This window comes from Urocitellus parryii, chromosome 11 (assembly GCF_045843805.1).
Source record: "Urocitellus parryii isolate mUroPar1 chromosome 11, mUroPar1.hap1, whole genome shotgun sequence".
Classification (NCBI taxonomy): Eukaryota; Metazoa; Chordata; class Mammalia; order Rodentia; family Sciuridae; genus Urocitellus; species Urocitellus parryii.
This window is the reverse complement of record NC_135541.1, coordinates 24,584,899-24,606,493: the sequence shown is the minus strand read 5'-3', so window position 1 is coordinate 24,606,493 and position 21,595 is coordinate 24,584,899. Positions and strand designations below refer to the sequence as shown.

At 40.3% G+C, this 21,595-nt stretch overlaps 1 protein-coding gene and 1 non-coding gene across 3 annotated transcripts in view; one reads left to right on the top strand and one right to left on the bottom strand.

Annotated features, from left to right (window-relative positions):
- Positions 1-1,048: 1,048 nt before the first annotated feature.
- Macf1 (microtubule actin crosslinking factor 1) overlaps positions 1,049-21,595 on the bottom strand; it is a 327,009-nt gene continuing 306,462 nt past the window's right edge. Inside the window, exons 93-101 of one of the 2 annotated variants that reach the window (XM_077791438.1) lie at positions 20,462-20,616; positions 19,833-19,907; positions 18,774-18,791; positions 15,769-15,886; positions 14,936-15,004; positions 7,128-7,339; positions 6,438-6,548; positions 3,513-3,642; positions 1,049-2,486 (exon numbers count right to left, since the gene is read on the bottom strand). In XM_077791438.1, the coding sequence (XP_077647564.1) occupies positions 2,230-2,486; positions 3,513-3,642; positions 6,438-6,548; positions 7,128-7,339; positions 14,936-15,004; positions 15,769-15,886; positions 18,774-18,791; positions 19,833-19,907; positions 20,462-20,616 (1,145 nt within the window). In that variant the 3' untranslated portion in view covers positions 1,049-2,229. The remainder of the gene's footprint in view (positions 2,487-3,512; positions 3,643-6,437; positions 6,549-7,127; positions 7,340-14,935; positions 15,005-15,768; positions 15,887-18,773; positions 18,792-19,832; positions 19,908-20,461; positions 20,617-21,595) is intronic. The other variant, XM_077791439.1, reaches the window with a different exon arrangement.
- On the top strand, positions 20,233-20,305 carry Trnav-aac (transfer RNA valine (anticodon AAC)). The gene has a single exon. It is a non-coding gene; the product is annotated as a tRNA-Val (tRNA).

Here is a 21,595-nt window from a genome sequence, read left to right as displayed (position 1 = left end):
AACCCTTGTTCTGGTCTATTTTGTACATGGTCTCACATACAGGTACTTGTTGAGTGGAAATACACTTTCTTTGGGTGCCACCACTGCTGAACTTTACTGGAAAGACTTAGCATGCTTCTGTTGCCAGGAGGCCTAGAGGCAGAACTCCATGGGGGTGAAAAGTTCTGCAAAGTCCTGGCAGCTTGAAGAACCCTAAGCACTTCCTTGAGACCCATCAAGTTGTATACTTCCCTAATCTGAAAATTAGGCCTCAAAACAGCTTTGGTAAACATATTTTGCCAAATTCTTGTATCATAATGGGAAGGTGGTCTGATGACCAAGAATATTGATGGTCTGAGTTTGGGCCCTTCCTATCATGTTGTCTTTTTCATGTTATTAGAATTAGTTAATTTTGGTTATTCTTCTCATTTAAAGCCAACTACAGGCTGGAAGAAAGAGAAATGCCAGACTTAAAGAAGTCAAGGATCAGGTTTAAAGTGCATTTCTGCCATTTACTCACTCTGTGATTTCAGGGAAATCACTCTTCACTCATTTTCTCCATGTAGAAAACAAAGGAATTAAATTGGACGCATTTGAAACAGTTATCTCTGCCCAACTTCCTACTTAAACCTGTAGATCCTTGTCTTCCAAAATAAAAAGATGTTTTCTTTCACCGCCATGGAGTCTGGGGAGCAAAGCAAGCCTTCTGTATGGTAAAACGATGACCAATTTTGCTTCCACTTCTGAAATTCTACCATTTAAACAGATTTCAGCATATTATGGGAAACTGGCCCATTGCCTCAAACCCCAGGATTTTGTAATTTCTAATGTACGAAATTTTTACACATTGCTATTAGTTTAATTATGTAAGTGGGGCAGATTCTCTACAAACCTGTGTGTTTGTTGCCTTGTTAAACAAAATTAACAAGGATTAAACTGTCAACAAGTTCTAGATCCATTAAGATACTCGATTTGAATAACATTTTAAATACCTACAACACTATTATACACTAGGGAACACTTAAATATAAGATAATGATTAAAAATAAAATCAGGAATTACAAAACAATTGTTACTGCAAGCAATTTTAATACAAAATGTGTCTTGTTTTTAAACAGTTCATTGGTAGAGCTTCAGTTTCTGCCTCAATTAAGACCAATTGAGATAATCACACAGCAACATGGTCGGAGCTGTAAGAGGAACAGCAGCTAAAAAACAGGAGCCCCAGACTGCCCCTCTTTGTGGTCAGTTGACTTTATTACGCACAAAAAAAAAGACAGAAGCAGACAGGACTGGTGAACGAGTGTGCTGGTGAGCTCTGTCAGAGAATGAGCAAGTGTTTGTCTGAGGCCCACATTTTCAGAATAGGCTCGTGGAATTCATTCTTCAGTTTGTGGGAAGTTGATCGACCATTTGAATAAACAGCAAAAAATGCCAGATAAACAAATCTGTAATTCGCAATGCCACTAAGGATTCTCCCTCACCAAAGGTCTGGGTCCTGGTGAGTACAGGAGTAATTGGTGGCAAGGCTGAATAATTACAAATCAGTTTAAAACCCCAATGTTCTGACGTTTTATGAACAGTTACATTTACCCCTGAATTCTAGCAGCTATGTGTCCTTTAAACACCCAGTACTGAGACAGTACTCCAAGACAGTATTGCAATAAACTCCTTTGTTGTATCCTGTGGAAACGCCACCTAGATTAGGATTCCTCTCTTCAGTTAACATTACACAACATTAAAACAATGGAAATGCAGTAGGTGCTCCCCCCTCAGTTCTTGCTAATTGAGGTGTCTTGTGATTTATAAAAAGAGTTCCTTAAACACTGCAGGATTCTTATTTTTTTAATATAATTTATCTTGCTGAGATAGCAAGTCAAGTTTATAAAGATGATGCATTTAGGAATAATCCTAAAAGATAAAGCAGGTTTACAACCCCTGCACCACGCAGAAACCCTATTAAGAGGCTTTTTTTTTTTTTAATACACATTCGCATCTTGACCTTTTCACTTGTTTTTCTCAAATATTTCTGGACCCCATCCATTACAGGGTTACCAGGAGGCAAATTTTATCTACATAAATATTCACATGAAAATAGTAACTTACAAAAAGAAAAAAAATAAGGCAGCTTCATAACACAATTATTCTTTTACACTTTTAACAATATAACTTCTCCCGTTCAGAATAAATATACACCCAATGTGTGGAGCAGAATTCAAAGAGGACATCGGCATGGGTGCCTGTACAGCGTTATCGCTTGGGCCCAGGAGTCCTGGGGGAGGCAGTGCTGGTCTTCTTGGACATGGTCGGGATTTTAGAAGGTTTGGTGAGCCCTCTTCTGGAGCTGCCCTGGCCTCCTGCAGTGCTACTTTCTGAAGTGTCTGAACAAGCAGACTGCGTCTCTAAAAGGTCGAAGTCAGAGGCATCACTTCCTCTCCGGCTGCTGGCACGACTCCCGGCTCGACTCCCAGCCCGACTCCCAGGGCGGCTGGCTGACTTCTTAGGGTCTGGAATTCAAGAATAAAGCAGAAGACTTAATAAAGAAGATATGGGGTGGAAGAACCAGTGACCAAATGACAGGGTAAGGTGCTGATCCTAATTCCACCTGATTGCTGTGTAGGCTTGGGCAAATCACAGCCTCACTAAACCCTGGTTATTTCATCTACACAGTCCCTGAGTCTTTCTGGCTTGTGAGTCTACTTGAGAAGCTGGCCTCCTGAGGGACAGAAAGCAGCTTCTGCCAGCAGTGCTGTCAGCTGCCATGCCCCCAAAGTGGAGTCAGTGGGTCTGCTCCAACCTCAGCACAGATGGGTGAGCACTGAGATAATATGCAGGTAGACAGAGATGGAGGTGAAGAACTGGAAGCAGAGAGACAGGAAAGAAGCTAAATTCCCAGAAGCAACATCAGCAATAAGCAGATGCAACCTTTCCTTGACTTTTTCAGTTCACCAGTGGCTGTAATAAATATAAGGTGTTGGTAAAGTTACTAGCAAACTGCCCAGCTATGGACTAGCCCTTTCTTCTTTCATATTCTTTTCTGTGATCATTTCTGATCAACAACAGGTGGCTCAGCTGGGTGTAGTGGCATACACCTGTAATCCCAGCAACTTGGGAGGCTGAGGCAGGAGGATTGCAAGTTCAAGGCCAGCCTCAGCAACTTAGTAAGAACCTGTCTCAAAACAAAAACCAAAAATAAAACGAAAACTTCCCCAAAAGCAAAATTCCACCATCACTGCAAAAAGCAATAAACAAACAAAACCTCCAAACAATGAGGAAAAACCCCAGGTGGCCCAGCTTTGGGAGTGGAAGTACCAGCTCTCAGAAGGCAAGGTTAGAGCTAATTGTAGTTGGAAGGGAAAGCAGCAAAGGTCATTTGAAAACCTGCAGGTCCTTCTTTCTGGATACACTAAGTGCTGTTTTTATCTCTAGCTCCTTAGGGGGTAGGGATCACTGCCAGCAGACTTCCCAGTTCTAAGCCTGGCCATGCGCACTCACCCCTTGCCTCACACATACTTCACTGTTTAAATACTTACCTGCCCGATTAGTTTTGGCACCTGTGGAAGCTGGGGAAGAACTATTGCTGGTATCACCAGCAAGGGACGTTCGGCTAGAATGAAAAGTTGGTGTTGGTCGTTTCAACTTGCTGCCTGCTGATGGAATAACCTTAAAAAAAATTTTTAAAAGGTCATATTTACTTAGTGAAATCATTGACAAAAATTTCATTTCAAAAAAGTCAATGTAGCCTCTTTATATCTGATCAACTGAAAAACAAATTAAAAGTCCGGGAAAACAAAGATATATTTTGAAAGTGTCCTATGTTCATGGCTTCTGATGATTCCCAAAGACTTTTAAGATCTAATTAAAATTTCAAAATGCCTAATACCTTTTATTTTGCTGACAAATTTCCACTAGAAATGGAAAAAATCTTCAGGCACTAAATTACCACTGTTATAGCAAACAGAAATATAGTAAATGAGCAAAGAGAAAAAAAAATCAAAAAAATCCTGTGAATCAATATTTTGGGGAGAGAAATTCAAAATATTAATAGATTCAAGTATTATCCAATTTCCATCATAAGGTGCAGTAACTTCAGTCAAGATCTCTTAGTCTAATATCCTTGTTGAAAAGTACAGATAAAATTACTTGACTTTAGGCCAAATAGCTGAGAAGGACTATGATCAGAACAAGACTGTGGATCCAGGAGGCCTGGGTTTGTACCTGGGCTGTGACTGACCCAGTGTCTTTGCTTCTCCCTGGGAAATGAAGGGTAAATCCTGCCTTTCCTACTTAATTTTACCAGACTTTCTCTTGGTTAGTACTTCCCAGCCCAGGCAGGTCCCTAGTCTTGTCCTCTTGCTCTTTACTCTGCCTGGACCATTGTTGCATAATCTCCTACCCCAGCAAATGTGTAGCACACCCTTCCTTTCCCTCAGGAGCTCTGCTGAGAGGCTGACCTATCAGAGAGGTCTTGCCTCACCACTCAAGTGACACAGCTTGCATTTTTGCTTCTGCAGTTTTTGCACAGTACTATCCCTGTCTGACATACATGTACACTTGCTTGTTGCTGCTTTCTCCCATGTTAAGCTTCAACTTCATAAAGGCAGGGACTTTTTTTTAATCCATTTGCACCTAAAACTGTCTGACACAAAAGAGGAATTTGATGAAACTTTGTTGAGCTGGGCACAGTGGCGTATACCTGTAATCCCAGTGACTGGGGAGACTGAGATAAATGGATGGCAAGTTCAAGACCGCCTCAGCAACTTAGTGAGGTCTTATCTCAAAATAATAAAAAAGGGCTGGGGATGTGGCTCAGTGGTAAAGCACTGGGTTAAATTCCTACTACCAAAAACAAAACAAAAAACCTTGTTGAATGAATAAATGAAGTATAGAAACATTTTCTAAACTGGGAATTATGTGTTATTACTACTGCTACCAGTGACCAGTAGGAGCTACGTTTTTCATATCAACGTGTGTGTTTTAAAGACAGACTTAATTATGAGATAAAGAATACTTGAAACACTGTTTTAAATCATTCACACCACAACATGCTATTTTTTCTTTGAAATCAGTTGCATAAATTGTTTTCCAGGACCTTTAAGATGTTTATACAGATAGGAGAGTAAAGCAACCCACCTCACTGTGTTTGCTGTGTTTAATTTATAAAGGAAAGGTAAAAGCAACAGAAAGTGATTAACACTCAAGCAGGAACTCTCCTGGCCCACAGGAGAGGAGCACCAGTTTCAGAAGCCATCCTTCCCCAGCGAGCACTGTTGCCAGGAATCCCCAGCTCTAGAGACTCCAGGCTGGGAGGACATGGCCTGGCAACAGGACATCAATGAGTAAAGAAACCTGAAACCTCAAAATGAAATGAAAATAAAAAATTATACGTTAAGACAAAAGCCCATCTACCAGAACTGTATGAGAATTTGCATTTCATAATTAAATGTTTAAAATTTTAGAAGTTTTGAGATTTTCATGAAACTGGAGCCATTATGAAAGAGAAGCAGGATCAACAAGTCAAATGTTGGGGTTTCATGGCACCAAGGCCCCACATCATGTTCTAAACCAGAAAGATTTCTGAACTAGAGTTTTAGGTAGGAGCAGGATGAATCCCAAAGCAGTTCATTCACAGCCGCTGCCTTCTTGTGCCTCCCCAGTGTCTGCCTGAAGCTTTTCCTGACAAAAGACAATGCCATGCTTTGAGGCACGAGAACCCAAAGTTTCCCTGTAGGAGCCAGAATGCAAAAATGTACTGTGATCAGACAAGCTGCTGGTCCATGCTTTGTTTCTGAAACATTGCTCTTCTAAAACTCTTTAGGCATTTTAACGGCTGCATTTGAACATGCTTCATTGCTGGCAAGTGTTTTCAAATCAAGGCTACAGAAACCCACTATGCTCGGCCAAGGAATTCAAAAGTTAAAATCGGAGTCCCAGAGCAGTGGTCACTGATACTGCGCTTGCCTGAAATAGACAATATCCATGCCTTGGGCCAGTGTGGCAGTACCAACCACCCTGGGGAGGTGTCAGGGTGGGTGGTGCCAACCACTCTCCAGTTGTAAGCAAAGATAGAATATTGGTGAACATGCGCCGTAGTTGAATTTCAAGTGTTCATAACTCGTCTGTGTATCTGACATTTGGAGACTCCAAGAGGCCCCACTATAAACAAAACGAATAAATAAGTCACCAGGAATGACCATTATTCACCACACTGAACAAATATCATGTTGAAGACTGTTACAAATTTGATCTAGTTTTAGGTATCTCTCAATTATCTCCAATTTTGTTGGATCCGAGTTAGAAACTCCTGAAAACACTTAACCAGATGAATCAGCTGTGCCAGAAGCACATAAGAATGAAGGAGAGGTGGGCTCGAGTCAGGAAGAAGAGCTGGGCAGGTTCTTGAAATGATCGAGGGCTTCATCTTGACCATCTCCCCACTCAGCAAAGCCATACTCTACCTCGGGGCTGGGCAGCTGGAGGTCAGGACAATGGCTGTCCCTGACAGGGGTGCCAGCCTTACTGTTTACCAACCAGGGTTTGTCATAACAGCGAGAAAACTGAAGTGGAGTCTGTGAAACGAAAATCCAAAGGGAAGGAGGGGAACAATTGAAAGTGGAACAGAAAGGGGACAAATTGGGAACAGAAATAAATAAATAAATAAATAAATAAATAAATAAAATAGAAGACACTAAATTTTAAAGAAATAGAAAACAAAATAAAATGCACATCAGTCCAACAGGACAAGAGGGACCAGGTAGAAAGGCAATAGCATTCTTTATACATGACCAATTGAAAGAGTAAAATTATTTATTAGCTCAGCTGCATAGACAGTGCTTGAGTTTTCAAAACTAGGATTTTTGGGTGTCTCAAATTCAAACTAGCAATGACAAGAAAGAAATCCTTCTGATGTAACTGACCTGAATGTGTATTTATGTTGTCTATGTGTATTTAATGTTGTCTATTCCACTGTAAACATTTTAAAGTCCGCACATTTGTGTGTTGTGCCAGGGCCTGGACATACTAGGTAGAGCTGGTTGCATGTTTCTATGTCCCTCTCTTCCTGGAAGTCTTTCAGAGGCTACCCTGAACAATGAACACTGCCCAAGATGGGAATGGGGAAGGAGGCCATAAGAGAGGTCAGCACATACCTTGGTCCCACTGGCGGGGGTTGCTGGAGAAGATGGCATGGATGTACAGCTGTGGTTACTCTGACTAGCACTTGAGCTAGAGCGGGTGGGAGAAGCTGCCCGGGAAGATGGTTTGGATCTTCGACCTCGTGATCGAAAAGGGGTCATTCCCTGGGATGCCCCCTCTGGTAGGATGAATTTCTCTCTAAGTTCGATGTTAGTTCTACCTCGTGCTAAAAAAGGGGATACACACACACACACATACACAATATCAGTTAATCTTAACAATACCTTTTCAATGGTTGTATAGGAGCTTGACCCCATGAAAATAGTTACTTAACTTACAGGCCTTGTACCATCTGTGGATTCTTTATATAAGCTATATCTATGACTTATCAGCTTTGTTATAATTCTGACCCACAACAGACACAGGGACTCAAAATATCCTAGCTTGTGATAATAAGCAAGTCTCTGTGTACAGAGTACCATCCTGTTCTGCTGTCCCAGTCTTGCTTTGCACTGTTCCCTGGGGTAAGCATACTGTAACTGCTCAAGGTGAAGCAGGCACAACAGACCACAGGGCTCCAATGTTAATCAAAACTCCTTTTCTCTCTCATAGGACGTGTATTTTTTTTTTTTTTGCTCAGCATTTGCAGGATATGTGATAAGGAAATTGGGAAAAAAAACACATTAGTGAAATTGACATTGTCTAGACTCTTTGTTTGAATTCAGTCAATCACAATCCAAAAGATAGGAGTCTAAGGACTCAGAACATTAAAAAAAAAAAAAAAAAAGATGACAAAATCATTAAGAAGTAAACGTGGGGGGGAGAGAGAAAGAACAAGACCATGCACAAAACTTGCCAGTGAGAAACTGTTAAGTCAAAAAATGAAAGCAGTAAAAAGCTGAAGGGGCAGCTGCAAGTGGAGCGGAACATCAAGGTGGGAGACTCTGGAACCAGTACTGAAGGCCACGGTGCTGTCTCATGGCTTTCTGGAGTTGTAAGGCCAGAACTTAAATTATGATTCACACAGAAGATATCAGTAAGCCCAAAACAAATGTTAAATATGAAAGACACTATTAACATAAAAGAAATAATTTCTTGGAGTATGTCCTTTGTTTCTCCCTGAAAGATCCTATAATAACCCTCTACCTGCTAATCCAGCCTAGATTGTTTACTTTTAGAATATATTAGACGTATCTGGGCACTGTGGCACACACCCATAATTCCAGTGACTCAGGAGATTGAAGCAGGAGGATCACAAGTTCAAGGCCAGCCTTGGCAACATAGAGAGATCCTGTCTCAAAATAAAAAATAAAAAGGACTGGGGACGTAGCTCAGTGTAAAGTATCCCTGGGTTCAATCCTCAGTCGCGGGGGGGGGGGGGGGGGAAGTACTAGGCATATTTGAATAATAGACTGCTGAGGAATTCTGGAAAAACAGAACCACCACCATTATTTGTTGTTCTTTTCTTCTCAACATATGATATGTTGACATACCATTTCAAAGCATTGGATTAAACGCACTAACTTGTGGCTATCAAAACCACTGAGCTACAGGTCGGGTTCTGCCACCAGCTGGGATCCTTCCTGCTATGAGCCTGGGGAAACCAGGCTCACCAAAGGAGATCAGGCTGGCTGTCTCTTAAGGACTCAGCTCATCTGGATGGTCTGACTTAACAGTCCCTAACACACTCAGCTCTTTCTTCCTCAGTCCCAATGAAATGTGCCTCTCAAGATTTATTCCTTGGCTATTCTTCTCTGCATCCTTTTTGTTCAGACTTTAGCACTCTTCTTTGTCTACACGCATTAGCAGGAATTCATTCGCAAAGAGGATTTCCTTCAGCACCTGGGTACCTTTTTAAGACTATACATCATCTTTGAAGTGCTCAGCTAGATGGATATACAGATGGTAATTAGGTGACACTGAGAAATAGAAATAATTTTTTCAGCTGAGGACCTCAATACCCCCAAAGAATTGTTTGTGGCCCCTATCTGCAGTGAATTTCATATGTATGGTCTAGTAAATATTTGATAATTCACTTCAGAGCAAACTTTGCTAGAAAACAAAGTACAAATTTTGTTTGTACTTTGGGGTTACAAGAGTTTCAAAAAGTTTGAAATAGTAACCCAGTTGCAGACAGTGACATGTTAGAAAGGGTTACGGGCCAGGTACATTGATATACACCTATAATCTCAGCTACTAGGAGAGGCTGAGGCAAGAAGATCCCTTGAACCCTGGATCTGAGACCTGCCTCGGCAATATGTAGAGATCCTGTCCCCCTGCCAAAAGGGGAGAGAGGACTATATATGTAATAACAGAGTGATAATATAATTCCTCACACACTATACAATTTACAAAGTGTTATCATGTGCAATATTGTATTTGACTGTTATTAGCATCTCTTCCATTGCAAAGGAATGGGAAGATTCACAGAGGTCAAGGTCAAACAAAGCTATGGCAGAGCTGGGCCTAAAGCTCTATTCTTCTACTTACTTATTTGTTCATCTTATCCTGCCCCCAGGTCATTCTGAGCCACAGTCTTTGCAGCAGCAATTGTACTTAGCTGTTCCCAACCTCCCCTCATCCCACACAGGCCTCCATTCCTACCACTCCACAGAAATTGTGCAAAGGGCCCTGATAATGTCCCTGTCATGGGAATGGGGCTTTTTTTTTTTTTTTTTTTTTAAATTGTAGAAAGGTTGACGTGCTCAGAAAGTTACAAAAAGAATAAGTTACTTAATCTCACAATCACAACCCAGGGGACAGCACTATTAAAATGTTGGTATGAGGGCTGTGGTTGTGGCTCAGTGGTAGGGTGCTTTCCTTGCATGCCTGAAGCACTGGGTTTGATCCTCAGCACATTAAAAAAAAAAAAAAAAAAGCTACTGTGTCCATCTACAACTAAAAATAAAATATTACTGATAAAGTAGTAAAAAAATGTTGGTGTGACTATTTTTTTTTGCATAACTGTCTGTGTGTATATGTAAATATATCTTAATATAAAAATATCAGGAATATTCCTGTATTTTTGTTATGGTCTGGATGTGAAGTGTTCCCCCAAAACCTCCTGTTAATGCAGGAAGTGAAATGATTATGAGAGCTGTAACCCAATCAGATCATTAATCCATTTGATGTGTTAATAATGTAAAAAGACTAACTGGGTGTAACTGTAGGCAGGTGGGGCATGGGGACTTGTCCATAGGGATTATGTCTTCAGGCTCCTCTCTGATTCCTGGCTACTATGAGGTGAACAGCTCCACGGCCTTAGGCCAGAGCAATGGAGCCAGCGGACTATGGATTGAGACCTCTGAAACTGTGAGCTCAAATAAACATTTCCTCCTTTAAACTGGTTTTGTCAGATATTTTGGCCATGTGACAAAAATCTGACTAACTCAATTGTCTAGACCTCTTAGAAAACTTTTGCACACATCTTGATGTTTCCTTAGGATAAATTTCTGCAAGTGGATTTATAAAAAACATGTTAACTGATGTGTTAACCATGATCAAGACTGATAATCTCCAAAATATTACACCAAAGTACATGCCCCCCCCCCCCAAATACATAGTATATCCAATTTACTTCAGCCTGGTCAATTGTCTGTTAAGTTATGTGTGTGCAGGTGAAAGTCTGACAGTTTGATAGGTAAAAGCATCACATCTTAGCTTTTAATGTTTAATGTGTTGGGAGTGTGGGGAATTACCTGCTCTCTTCTTTCTGAAACACTCTCCTCTGGCTGGGATGCAACTCAGTGTAGAGTGCTTGAGTAGCACAAATAAGGTCCTGGGTTCAATCCTTAGTGTCATTGCCCCGCCCCGGCCTCAAGGACACCTGCTCTGCTGCTTCTCCTTCCTCCCTGTTCATTCCTTAGTTCATTCCAGGTCTGTCCACAGTCCCGTTCTCCCTCTTGGACTTTCCACCTGGTAACAAACTTGTTCCTCTGAGAACTCAGTGCCACCCGTGTCATGCCCAATTCCCATGTACATTCTCAGCATAGTCCTTCCTGATGTCAGAAGTTATAGGCAAAGACCAAGCAGACATAGCCAGAAACCAGGGAGTGCACGGAGGCACTGACCTCCTGATGGCAGTTCAATCATGAGTCTACCTTCTAACACCTCTTGAGTCCCTGGAGCCTTTCCATGCCCACCCCCCAAACACTGGTGTGGTTCAGGAAGCATCCCCTCCACCCTGGTGACTGCAACAGCTTCCAACCAGTCTCCTTGTTGCCACGCTCATGACCCACCTGCCCTCATTCATCCCCCAGAATGCATTTCTAGATAAAAATCTGTTTGTGTAGATTGCTTAGAGTAGAATTTCCCACACTGAAGTTTCTGAGCGGTTCCTCCGAGAGGGGTTTGGTAAACACTGTCCTCTTCATGTCCCCCTTGGGAGAGCCCTGATGAGGCTAGCACTTGGCCAGCTCTGAGAGTCCTGCAGTAAAAGAAGCATGTTTAGCTTTACCTCAGCATCTTTCAAAAGCAACTGACCATGATTTTTTTTTATTTTCCAAGGACTGGGAACCAGGCAAGCATTATGTGACCAAGTGCCCATAAATATGTGGTGGCCTGGCTTCCTTCCACCAACGGGTCCCAGCTGCCAGCCACTTTGCACAATCTTATCTGGCCATCAGCCTTGCACACCTTTCCACGGTCACATGGGATTAATTGTGGTTCCCTTTCTATCCCGCTGTTGACACTCCTATACACCTGAACCTGTGGCTTCCTGGATTGTGAATGGCCAGGGGCCCTCTGTCTGTCCAGTGTCACCTCTCTGATGCAGCTGAAGCAACACCTCCTTGTCCTGACACCCTCTCTACCTGTGTGAGCAGACCCATCTCCCCTGCCTCGCTCACCCAACTTACTCACTGTATCAACTGAAGGGCATTTCTTTATTCACCTGTGCTCCTGCACTGGGCTGTGAGCTTCTTGAGGCAGGGACTGTCATTTTAATTGACCTCTGGATCCCAACCTCATGTTTAGGGGTTTAACAAGTATCTGTGAAATCCAATAGTCTCTATTCCTCTGAAAATGGGTAGACCCAACCTTTTTAAGAGATGAATCTCACGACTTTCATGAGGTATTCTGTTAAAAAGTGCTCCTTCCTTCTTCAGGGATGAAGAACAGAAGCACAAAGATGCCCCAGTGAAATTTGCTCTCTAACTCTGTGACTGGCTCTCGAGCCACAATGCAAATCTATGAGTTTTCATTACTGAAACCACGAGATTATATTCAGGCTTGCCAGACCTACTATAGTTAGAATACAAAAACAAATAGCAACTTAAAAGAGCAGAGAGATAATGCATTCTGCTGTCAAAAAAAAAAAAAAAAAAAAAAAAAGAGCAGAGAGAACAGTTCTCCATAAGAAAGGTCTACAGGAGTGGAGATCATCCAGAGTCATCACCAGCAGAGTTAACACTGCATTTTGTGGTTTGAAAACCTGTTGAATCCTAGCACAGAATCCGAGGCTGAACTCTCTTGTGACCAAGTCAGACAGAGGCTGCCATGGGGGAGGCACAATGAAACCACGTCAGGTTTAACTCTTCAACTGTCAAGGAGACCATCATTTTCTAAGGGCAACTGACATTGGAACAGGCCTGTTAGTAAATATTCAGTTATAAGCTACTGTTTAATAGGTGTAGGATTTTGGTTCTACAAGATGAAGACAGATTCATGGACATGTGGTATAGTGTGAATATACTTAACTGTACATTTAAGAGCTATTAAGACAGTAAATCTTATGTGTATTTTATGGAAATTAAAAATCAATTCTAAGCCAAAATGTGCCTTTTAAATTTCCATAAATGAAAATTTCTAAATCTTTATTTGGGAGACTATGTTTGATGCTTAAAAACATACATAGTAGCCTAGGTACAGGAATACCCATTTTTGAGGCAGCAGGTCACTTTTACTATTATCCAAAGCATTATGATTTCCTCTGCCATGGATGAAGACTAAAATTAAAACTTCTGACTGTGGCATTACCAGGAAATTGTGTAACTGGCAAATCTACCTAGTGGAATATCTTTACATTTTACATTTGGCTAAAGCAATAAGTTGAAGATCTTCCATCATTCTCAACAGCTATGTAAAAGGAAGTAACAAATGATAATAGTGTACACTGGCATCAAGAACCTTGGTACAATTTTATACCATCCTCAGTATAATGTTCTATATAGTCCAGAGGCCCAAGGAAATATACCAGAAATGAACATAAACTCTACCACAAGCAGTGTTTCTAGAAGCCATGTTAGTCCTATAGAACCCTAGTTTCAAGGAACTTCTCTTTTTCTTATTCATGCTCTTCCAACCCACTGCCATCCACTCCAGTTATTTTTTTTCGTTGTTGGTGGTGGGATGTTGGGGATTGAACCCAGGGCCTCATGAATGCCAGGCAAGCACTTTACCATTAAGTCACATCCCCAGCCCCCTAACAATCTTTTAACTGACTAGAAATAACTCATCCTGTCCCTTACTAATAGAGTTCAGATATTTAAAAGTGCTGGAGAATTCTTTACTCCATAGCTAAAGAATGGAGGTGATAATGAATTCTAGGAGGACACTCTTGGAGAGAGTTGGGAAAGCCTTACCTTGTTTGTTCCAAGTGCTGCTGAAAAAGGCTATCATGGTTCATAGAAAATAGCTACTAGATGGCCTTCCCAAATTTCCTTGGGGTTCCAATTTTTAGATAAGAATAAAGCAAGCAGTATTCTTCTTGGCTAGCAGCATAATGTTATTGTCAATAGAGCAGGCAACAAATAAACAGGCAACCGAGGATTCCACAATGCCACATGCAGTATTTTTGTTTAGTCCAATCATACATGACAGGAAAATAAAAACCTTTATTAATAAATTTGGAACATGATAATGTCTTACTGGGTTAAAGTTAAATTCTCAAACTGACTATATTCTTTCAGAAGTTTTTATTAGAAAAGGTGTTTTCACAATTAACTTAAAAAAAAAAACCCTTATAATGGGGGCTGGGGTTGTGGCTCAGCGGTAGAACACTTGCCTCGCATGTGTGAGGCACTTGGTTCAATCCTCAGTACCACATAGAAATAAAAATAAACAAAATAAAAGATATTGTGTAAAAAACAAACATACAAAAAAACCAAACTTATAATGGAGATTTTTAGTGTTTCGTTTTTATTAGAGTAAATGAAGAATGAGTTAAAGTAAGAGGACAAATTTATGGGCATATCTGAATTCATTCAAGAACTGTATGTTTTAGTTCTGTCCTAACTGCTTCAGAATATGACTATAAACCACTTCCAAAGAAGTTATATAACTGTACTGTAAACATTTCTGCTATGTCAATAAACCTTAATAATTTAATTATGCAGGCTGGATCAACATAATACACATAACAAGCAGGTATGTGAGCTTCTGAGACACACAGCATGGTGGTCACAGTCACACTGACTTGGATTTGAATCTTGCTTCTGCCATTTATTGGCTGCCTGTCTTTGAGCAAGTTATTTAAGTTTTCTATGCCTTAATTTCCTATTCTGTAAAATGGAGATAACAGTATCAATACCTCATAGGGTGGTTAAGAGGCATAAATCTGTTATTTGTAATAAAGTGTGTAGCACATAAGGGTATAGAAGCATTTGTTAAGTAAGTAGAAAACAGAACCAACTCCATGGATACTGTCTCAATCAGTGTTTCATGCCCTGTCAATGTAGAATAGTTGGAAAAGCAATGGTTTGGCTATTTCAAGCATTCATGAAAGCAGCAGATATCAAGAGCCAAGAGGTATTATAGTTTAAGAAGCAAAGCCATTCTCCACGGATGAAGGCATGGGAAAGAGGGACAAAGGGTAAAAGCCAACCTATGGGAGACTGACTGGAAATCGAAGAGCTGGAATCAGAGCGCTTTATTTTACTCCCAGGATGGTGAACTAGAATAAAAAATATATAAACACAAAGAAACAGAGACAGAGCTGGAAATGCAGAAACTAGTCACGAAAGACAAACTGGGAGACAGTGGGGGGAAATCTTATACACCCACATGCAGCTCCGCTAACAGGATAAAGGAAAGCATATAGCTAAGCAGGATTCAGCAACTGGGATTTGGACATTTTCCCCTTTGCTGCTCATTTGATAGCTTTTTTTCACCTTTGGGCCAGTGGGTCAGCCTTTCACATTTAATAGGAAGACACCCTATGGTCTTAGGTGACCATCTGTCTTAGAAGTGTTGGTGCTGTTGGTAGGTGTCCTTTAACCTCCTTCCTAGTCAGGGGGGCTTACCAATTCTTCCCTTCATGGGAAGAGCCCAATACTCTCTGAGTTGCAGCCACAGGAATTATAGAAGGGATCTAGGCTCTAAGATACAGGAACCTAACTAAAAGGCTCCTTGCTAGGCTGGTGTTAATAACACTCCAAACTGAAATGTTCAGATGATACCATTAAAGTATTAATTCTCATTTCTGCATTCTCCCTGACAGCACTGACCTCTCTAGCCTTTTCTCCCTGGCACTTGAGTTCTAATTTGTGGTAGGTGGGACATTATCTAGGCAGTGTGAAAAAACAATGAACAAAGACCAGAACTGTGACAAAACAAAAAAACAAAGACCCACCAACACTTCTAAAAGCACGAAAAGAGCAGCAGTGTGGCCCTACCTAACATCCTAACATGTACCATCCACTCAGGATGCTTCCTTACCTCGGCAGGGATCATTTTTCACTAAAAATTCATCCAAGGCCATCCATCCTCCACCAACCCGGACCATCACTGTGCTGCGCAGAATACGGACCAGCCGCAACTGCTGAGAATCCCCAAACTGTAGAATCAAGGGAAAATTTAATGAGTATGCCTTAAAGTAGATTTATACTTTTTCCCCTAAAGCAGACTGTATTCAGATGGAATGACAATGTCATAGGTTTGGGAGAAATTTAAGCTCCATTTTGCATTTTTCATAAGAGGGTTAACAAATAGGAAAGCAGAAACATCAAGCTACAGGTCTGTGTCTTCAAGTACTTTCCACTGGGATAGAGTCCTCTCTTCCTGATCACACCCCTGCACCAAAAGGAGAGGGGGAAGATAGATAAATGTTCTCTCCTTTTGATTCTCTTAAAGATTCTGCCCAAATCAGTGCCTACATTCTGTTATGCAAATTTGTTTTTCTAAAAGATAGGAGGTGGATGTCAACTTCTGAATACAGTGTGCTTAAAAGTTAAATGGAGAACAGCAAATTCTAAGTCAAGCCATAAGGAAACCCTTGCAAAGCATCATTATTATAAGCTTGGAAGAAAAACAAGACTTTTTGCATCTGATTTTCTGAAGTAAATCCTAAGTATTCTCTAATTGCAATGTCTCCAGGAGAAAGGGTTTCTTCAAGCTACAAAATGATCAGAAAGCATTTATTCTAAAATTTAGTTGAAGAAATAAAAAATTTAATTGCCCATAATTCTAATTAGTATTCAATAATTATTCTGGACCTTGGAACAAGCATGATCTTCTAGTGTTTATTTTTTCCTTTTGTTCTAATATTCCTATTTTCTGGCTCTATCTTGCCATTTGGAGTTTCCCTTTGCATAAATAGCCCAAAATAAAGTAAGAGGCATCAAAAGAGAAGCATGCTGAGATTCCAAAACAAACATCAAACACTTGGTTAAAGAAACTGAATTCCTAAAGTTATTTAATTCAAGGAGGATGTTCTCAGGGGAGTGGAAAAGGGATTACTGAATTGTCAACCAGCATTTTCAAAGTTATAAAGGAGAATAACTTTGAAACAAGGCAGAAAAATGGAAAAGGTGAGAAATGATGTTTAAGAAGGGCATATAACCATCCTCCTTCATTATTAATAACTGGTAGTAGTTCTCCATGTTTCTCAGCAGCTCTGACACCAGTGCACTATTTATATAGGCAAGGAGACTAAAAAATCTTGTCCATTCCTTCTCAGCCATTTACTTTGAATATAAATAGTCCTATGCTAATTTTTTCATAGTTAAAAATTTTATACAAGTGACTACAGCAACAGCATGGTGGGGCAGAAGCAGCACTCCTTGCAGCTATGAGGGAGGAAATGCCCTATCATGGAGGGCAGCTGGCCCCTGCTGTGTAGGAAGCTTGTTCTGGGAAGTAGCTAGGCTCCACCAGATCAAGCACAGTGACCCCCAAGTCACTGTCTAATTTGATATCACTAGCTTTTCTCGGTATAGGTGAGGAAAAAGAGTAATATATACTTGTGTGTCCTCCAGAGTGAACAGGAAGGCACCCAGGGAGAAGTTTATTCTTAGAATACTATGTCCTAGAGTTTACTACTCCATTTATCTCATGGTTGGCTTCTCTTTAATTTCTCAATGAAGTTCTATTAGAAAGATTCTCACTTGTTTCTGCTGAGCTCTGGGAAAAGGAAATTTGATCCAAGGCAAGAAGAACCAGAGTAGCTGGGAAAGTTGAGGCTAGAGTGACAAGTGGTAGGAGAGTTACAACAGCTCTAAAAATAGAAACCTACAGAATAGGGTTGTCAGAGAGGCTGAGAACTCTGAACCAGAGTCTTGGAGGCCAGTAACCACTGTTTCCTTTTCTCACAGGGAAGTGGGTTCTTAATGATTGCACTGATATTAGCTGTATGACAGTGACATGTGTTCTTTGAAGCCTCAGGCACCTTGTGTATAAAATAATTTTATAATTTTATCTGTAACATTAGAATGACTCATCTGACCCTCTTTTGGTCAATAAAGCAGTGGAGGAGGGCATCAGTGCCCCTTCAAAGAGGCCCTAGTACCTGAATGTCACCAGGAAGCAGGCATGCTGGGTGCTCTACTGCAAGGATTTATTTAAAGCCACTTGACTGTTCTCATCTTCAGTTTATTTCTATCCCGCTCTTGCCACTGGCCCAGAACATTACTGTAGTTAGTGATTATTGCAGTACCTGGAATTGAGCATTGACTGAGGGCCTCAAATCAACTCTTAGTGTTTCGAATTTCACACCAGAGAGACAGATTTAACATGCAACTTTCTTTGACAATTAAAAGACACAGGACCCATGAGCCCTCAAAAAGATCTGAAAGGTTAGAATTACCAAGCGGAGTCAAAGCATCCAATCTTTTATATAAGTCTAATTTGATATCACTAGCTTTTGGTCATAACTGGCAAACTTTAAGCCATAGTCAATTATAATTTCTACACTATAATTTTCAGGAACTTTGTAATTATAAAATATAATAGTAAGTAATGATAAATATTAATGAAGTACTTATACAGAGAGTACTAAAGCACCCCTAGAACTTTTTGACTTAGTGTACATTATGTAAAACTTGTGCTGTCCAAAGACTGATAAAAATCAGGAAGAACTGAGCTGTGACTTCCAATATAGAAGTACAAGAGTAGGCTCATCTTACAAGTAAAATGGACTGATACCCTAGTCTCAATTTCCCAAGTCATATTACTTATAACTCAGTACAACATAGTGTCATCTTTAACCAATCTAAGTTTGAATAGAATTTTTCATCTTTAAAAAACAAAAATAAGTATACTTTGATCCTTTTGCCACTCAGACAGCTTTATAATACTGGCCCTGTTAGCAGTTTCTCCACTTGGTAAGACAACCAGATGTGACCCAGGCATGCTTCAGATTATGTCCTCTCCCCACAGCAAAGAACAGGCAGCATCAGCTACACAGACCATATCCACTGAGGAGAACATTGCAAGGCACACTGTACCTGATTGCCGAGGAAGAACTACAGACAGTAAGAATAAAGGATGGAGGGAAAAAAAGAGAACATTTTGTCAAATTAACACTAAAGAATGAAATCATATCATGTTACCAGTCTTTTGAATATATACTGACTATACTACCACTGAACTCCTGCCACAGAGTCATGATTTTACAAATTAAGAAGCTCTAACCTTTCACTCTGTTGCTCATTAACTCATTTCTCTCCGAGGTTATTAAAAAACAAGAAAACAAAACCTAACAAGCAAGCATAGGATTACCTGGAGCTCTAACTAATGTCCTGAGTAGGATTCAAGGCAGAGTCACCCAAAGCCCTCAGCTAATAGCAGCCTGGTGTAGATTTGGTGTAGTTTGAGGTTATTTTTGAGGCACTAATGAAACCTAGATTTTCCTGTTTTTTTGTTTTTTTTTCAGCCAAGCACAATCATCTACATCCTCTTTGCCAAACATATATTTTTCTTAGGATGGCGGGAATTCCAACAAACTGCTGAATATATTTTAGGAGCCCTATTTTGAATTCCTTTTATGTCCTTGACCCTGGTCCCAAAGAAGCTAAAATACAAGTACAACTCACTGTTATGGCCACATCTAACCTCCCCAGAGTGCCCAGGCCCCATCTGTAGCCCAGCTCAGAACAGGCACAGCATCTGTTTGGGGCCTTGACATGGTTCCCCCAGTCTTCTGAGGGCCTGGGAGATGCTCAGGCTCAAGATAACTGCCTTTTTGGAGTGAATAATCAATCAGCAGGTATGGTTTCCAAAGGTATCTTCATCCCTGCTTAAAGACTTTGGTTAGCAGTGTGATGAAGACTCTTAAATGATCACTATCTTATCAAATACAAGCTACTGTCAACCTAAATCTGGTAAGCTCAACAGGATACCTGACATTTGACCTCTAGAGATGAGGCCAAAGAATGACTACATCTCAAGGCCATGGGCACCAGAAGATGGGACAACCCAGTCTGTTGTGTGTCAGGTTCTTTCACCTATAAGGGCCACATATGAGGAAACAACCACCACAGAGGACTGGCTCTTCTCTTCCTTACCCGGTATTTATTCTCTCCGATCTGTTCCACCTGAAACCTCTTTGCACACTTGCACTGTGCCACTTGTCTTGTGACCTATTGGTTGTGAACAATAACAAAAATAAATCGTGATGGATAAAACAAGACTTCCTAGTCAGAGAAATAAAGACCCCCCTTTTTAACATATAAACAGAGAAGCCATCATTAATTGTTTTTTAGGCATTTCAGGACTTTGACTTACGTATTATCTTCTAATCCAAATTAATCCAAACTGCGTTACTCAATGAGGTAATAGAGACATTGAGAAAGAAAGGCTAGAAAGAATTTCCCAAGTAACTATACAACATGTTCTTCATCCTGCTTCAGAATTCCTTTAGAGGTAAGTGCTAATATGCATGCATCAAAATCAAATGATCATGGCTGGGGTTGTGGCTCAGTGGTAGAGTGCTTGCCTAACATGCAAGAGGCACTGGGTTCAATCCTCAGCACCACATAAATGTAAAATAAAGATATTGTGTCCACCTAAAACTTAAGAATAAATAAAAAAATAAATAAATAAAAAGACTGATATGGTAACTGTACCCAACCAAATCCAAGATAGTATAAATTTATGGTTAAAAATACACTCAAAAGATAGTCATTTCCCATACCTCATCTTCAATTTTATCTGCATCAGTTGTTGGTCGATAAGCATCCTTGTTGGGATGAAGAGCAGCCACAAATTCATAGTAGTCAATATAGCCATCCCCATCCCGGTCAAAAATGTCGGCCACAGCAGTCATTTCTAACTTGGTGGTAGGGAACTCTGAAAAAAAGGAATCATAGTGTGAAACATTGAGAGGCCTTACTTGGTTGGTTGGCAGTTATATAAGTATTTGAAAGAAAAAAATATATAAAGATTAAACCCACCCCACTTTTATAAAGATAAAAAAAAAAAAATCACTCAAAAATTTACTTTCTAGGGGCTGGGGTTGTGGCTCAGTGATAGAGTGCTTGCCTAGCATGTGAGAGGCACTGGGTTTGATTCTCAGCATCACATATAAATAAATAAGTAAAATAAAGGTCTATCAACAACAATAAAAATATTTTTTAAAAATATAGCATTAGAGGCTACTAGTTAAGACTTTAGAATTTCTGTGTATAGACTTCCTCACTTCCTACAGAATTAAAATACTAAAGTAATATTTCAGATATAACAAAAGGCATAAAATATTACAATTACTCAGACCTACCACATAAGAATTATCCACTCCACTACTACTGGTTTTTAGATGAGTCACTATCTCAGAATAGAGACAATTTTGAATTAATAGAGGAAGTTTTTTTCTACACTTAGATTATTGATTTCATTCTTAATAAACCGCTTTCCACAGGGAAGTGTGAACATTCATAGTGGTCAGAGTGATTTATCAAAACATAAATTAGATTATATTGTTTCTCAGCCAAAAACCTGATGGCTCCCCATTATCCTGCTACCTTTGGAGTGACATTTGAACTCTTCACTATGGCCCACAAGGACCTACATTAACTGCTGCCTATCCTTCCAACTCCACCCCTTTCCTCTTAGGTTGTAACACACCAGCTATGTTAACCTTTCTATTACTAGAATGTGCCACATTCATTCCCATTTCAGTGCTCTGTGCCTACTGTTATCTCTTCCCTAACTCCTCCCACAAACCTTAATATGGTTGGATCCTTCTCATCATTGAGATCTCACCTCAAATAGTACCTGCATAGACAGGCCTTCCCTGACTTCCTTACTTGGAGTTATACAGCTTAAGAAG